Raw genomic sequence first — 4,085 nt, 5'->3', positions numbered from 1 at the left:
TTGACATTTATAAATCATATGGTGAAAAATAAATCTGTTCTATTTTCTAATAAAAGGCTAAATAAAACAAATATTGGTGGTTATTTTTGACTGTGTAACTTTACAAACGACAGCCCATAACCAGCCTTCAAAATCCCATCAATAAAAACATCTCCAGAACATTTAAATGAATACATAACTTTATTTAAATAAATGCTTTGTCATAAGAAAAAAAAACAAAGGTTAAAAGAGTACATAAATTACAAGTTGAATAAATATTACACAGTGATAGTCGCTTTAATAGTTTGAGATTTTTTGTCTTTTTTTTTTCATTTATTTGTCCTTATAGCTCCGAATACTGACCGTTATTCCTCCTCCTGCCTCCGATGGGTCTGTCTCACCAACAAATTCTGAAAACCAATTGAGTTTACATCCAACAAGTGTTTATGTATTCAGAAAAAGGCTGTACTGTTATTGTTCTACTGAAGAATGAAATGAGTTTAAACCAAGCAGGAGGGGAGAAACCAGAGGATATCTACGCTCCTGGTTGTGGTTTCCCTCAGGTTTCCCCGGCTCCTTGAGTCTGTCCCACTAACTGGATCTACTGTGAAACTGGAGACCCCACATCGCTCGTCCTCCTCCCGCCTCTCTGTGCAACAGGCCATGAGAACATCTCTGCTCACAATGAGTTACTTTCATGTTTGTTCGTTTTGTTTTCCTAAAAGATGTTATTTTAAAGGTCCCAGGCTTGGGCTTTGACGGCCCCTGTCGATTCTTTTAATTAATACCTCAAAACATCTTTGAAAGCACGAGAGAACACAACATTTAAGATTTTCTTTTCTGTTGTTCGAACTTCACAACACGACATCTCAGGATGTCTTTKTGTTTCAAGAATGAGAAAATGAAATAAGTGCAAGCTGCTTTCTTTTAAAAAAAAAAGTAAAACGGGGATTTGGTGTTCGGAGACGTCTTGATACGGTTTTCACAACCATGTCAGAAAACAAAAATAAAACATCCTCCGGTCTCAACTCTCTGTACATTGGCATTCACATGAAGACAAAGGTAACAATCTTAGCTTATTGTCGAAGAAAAAGGAAGAGGCTCCCTGCGTGGTGGTCTTCCAGGTTTTAACAAAAGGAACAGATGATGGAAACATTTAATTTAAATATTTCTTTTTCCTTTTTTTTAAAGCAACAGTTCAGACATTTTAAGGTGAGGTTCTGTGGAATGGATACGAAGAGTTAACATCTTACATGCTGCAGGCATGACTTTGAACGAACTCGAACAACCAGATTTAAAAGCTGACTGGTCTGAATGCAGCCAAGAGGCTTTCTGTTGTCCTAACACAACTCTAATCTGCAGGGGCGGAGCCAACTGCCAACTCYGGCACCTGATTGGCCACCCCCAAATTATTAACAAGTGGGTGTGGATTTTGAATTTTATATTTGCATTTAGATGCCACTCATGCTACATAATTTCATCTAGCTGTTTATGTTTAAAATAGCTGAATTATAGCTCTTTGTAAAATTAGCATTAGCATTAGTGGTTAGCTTAACTTCAGGTAAGCATTTGCAATCGACATCTGATCTTAGCTACTCCACAACAAATCTTAAAGTAGCTAAATTATAGCCTTTTAAAGCTAGCTGTGGTGGCCATCTTGAATTTTTGATTAGCATTCACAATTTGGTAAAGATTGTTTTTGGCTACTTCTATGCTAATCTTCAGCTTTTTGTGTGTAAAAATGTCTAAATATTAGGCTGTGACTAGCATTCAGCATGTTGTTTGGATAATTTTTAGCTACGATCACACAAAATTTCAATATTTCTTAAAACGGCCGAATTAACGCTATTTGGAATTAGCTGTGGCGGCCATCTTGAATTTTCAGAGTGCTTTTCTTTTTTTCTTTTTTTTTTTGTATGTGCTCCTCTAGTAAATACCTTGGCCACCCCTTTGCAAAAAATAAAAATAAAGTCTAGCTCTGCCCCTGATTCTTAGTCATCCAGGATAAACAAACAATAGTTTTTAAAAGATGACGCGACTTCTTAATTTAAGCTAAAATTACCGTAAGTTGATGCATTTATGCAATTTAAATTTCTGATCCTTGGCTGGAACTTTTCYGAGTCATTTCCAGATCTGAGTTTGTACTTCAGAGGCAAATATTTAAAAACTGAGAGAGTTCAAAGCGCCACCWGCGACAGGTAAGATATTAACTGTTCATAACCGTCCTGTCGAGCTTCACTTCAAAAAATCTGAAGGATTCCTTTAGTCAGAACCAAAACCTGCCTCGTATTATTAATTTAGCAGTATGTAGGAAGGCACTGATTTCCATAAAGAGCCTGTTGGATCAGCTCTTCAGGTTTGGACCACGCTGCTGGGACATGAAGGCCGACAAATCGGATCGCCCCGTAGCCAAACGACAGCTTCTTGGGCGTACTCAAATTCTTTACAGGCAAGCACGTTTACATCATTAGTTTCCTAGAGGGAAAATAAAACAAAGTGTATTTAAAGTCATCCGTGGAGGTGCTGTTCCCAGGGGGGAAACATGGCTCAAAAGGTGGGTCGTCTTTACTGAAGGCAAAGAAAACGGCACAAACAAAACCATGCAAGACACCACTTCACACAAATCAGCTGAAGAAACCGGCCCGACTCGCAAATGATCTGAAACAAAAACAAAATCACACAAGTCGATAATCTGAGATCAACCTCGAGTCCCGTCGCTGCAGCTGCAAGTCTTTTTTTTTTTTTCCCCAGTAGAGCTGGAAGTCCTGCACGGCCGTGGCTGCTCACGTAGGCACAGTTGGTGTTTCAGGCTACAGCTACACGTCCACAGAGCTGGTTTACACGAGTCGGCCTGGATCTACGTTACTCCTCCTGAGTGCTCCGTGACCCACAACGTTCGAAAAGGCCCGCTCCGGGACCACGTCGAGCGCTCGCAACACTCGCTTTGGGAAAAGTCAAACAGAAAAATAACATTTTATCTTTATCAGACACACACGTTCACTCTGTGCACACACGCACACACGTTTTCTGTAAAGGTTGACAAATCTACACAGGATCCCTTATTTAGAAGTGCTCCAGCAGAAACACAAACATTTTCTTTAAGAAAACGGACTAAAAAAAAACAGTAATGAATTTTATGTCATCAGGATGTGTTTTTTTCTCCATAATGACCGTGTGTTATTTTTTCCCTCCACAAGGTATTTTACTGAAAGGCTCAGTTTCTGTAAAAATAAATCCCATGTCCCACGATTAAAAGGGTCTGGATCCCTCATTCAGAGGAGAGATTTTATTTTTTATTTAATTTTTTGGCTGTTGTTCCCCTCTTGTCTTGTTTGGTGGAATAAGAGTTTTGAATAGTGGGCGGAGCATACAGGTGTGATTCAGAGAGGCTTGGGCCCTGGGTCAGGTGAGGGGGGAGGGGCAAAGGAGGGCGGAGGATTCACTCGTTGCTGCTGCTCTCCAGGTCTTTGCACTGAATGTCCCCGCCGCTGTAGTCTGTCCCGGGGAGCTGGACCCCGTACTTGTCCACGCACCAGCAGATGCCTCGTTTGCGGCCGCGGGAAGGTTTGCACTGCGGGCGGGAAAACAGAATAATTTGAGTTTTATCGAGGGACGGTCAGTGTCACAGAGCAAAAATAATATATTTTCCTCAGTTTGATCTCAGAATTCTGAGGAAAAGAACCAGAATTGATTAGGATCAAGTCAGAATTGATTAGGAACAAGTCAGAATTGATTAGGATCAAGTCAGAATTGATTAGGATCAAGTCAGAATTGATTAGGATCAAGTCAGAATTGATTAGGATCAAGTCAGAGTTGATTAGGAAACAGGTCAGAGTTGATTAGGGATCAAGTCAGAGTTGATTAGGGATCAAGTCAGAGTTGATTAGGGATCAAGTCAGAGTTGATTAGGGAACAGGTCAGAGTTGATTAGGAACCAAGTCAGAGTTGATTAGGAACCAAGTCAGAGTTGATTAGGGAACCAAGTCAGAGTTGATTAGGGAACAGGTCAGAGTTGATTAGGAACCAAGTCAGAGTTGATTAGGGAACAGGTCAGAGTTGATTAGGAACCAAGTCAGAGTTGATTAGGGAACAGGTCAGAGTTGATT

At 40.3% G+C, this 4,085-nt stretch overlaps 1 protein-coding gene across 1 annotated transcript in view; it reads right to left on the bottom strand.

Annotated features, from left to right (window-relative positions):
* Nucleotides 1-2,494: 2,494 nt before the first annotated feature.
* Nucleotides 2,495-4,085, bottom strand: part of igfbp5b (insulin-like growth factor binding protein 5b) — a 14,948-nt gene continuing 13,357 nt past the window's right edge. The window contains exon 4 of the mRNA XM_014024712.1: nucleotides 2,495-3,550. Within this exon, the coding sequence (XP_013880166.1) occupies nucleotides 3,419-3,550 (132 nt within the window). The 3' untranslated portion in view covers nucleotides 2,495-3,418. The remainder of the gene's footprint in view (nucleotides 3,551-4,085) is intronic.

Source organism: Austrofundulus limnaeus, unplaced genomic scaffold (genome assembly GCF_001266775.1).
Source record: "Austrofundulus limnaeus strain Quisiro unplaced genomic scaffold, Austrofundulus_limnaeus-1.0 Scaffold436, whole genome shotgun sequence".
Taxonomy (NCBI): Eukaryota; Metazoa; Chordata; class Actinopteri; order Cyprinodontiformes; family Rivulidae; genus Austrofundulus; species Austrofundulus limnaeus.
This window is presented reverse-complemented; position numbering and strand designations above follow the sequence as displayed.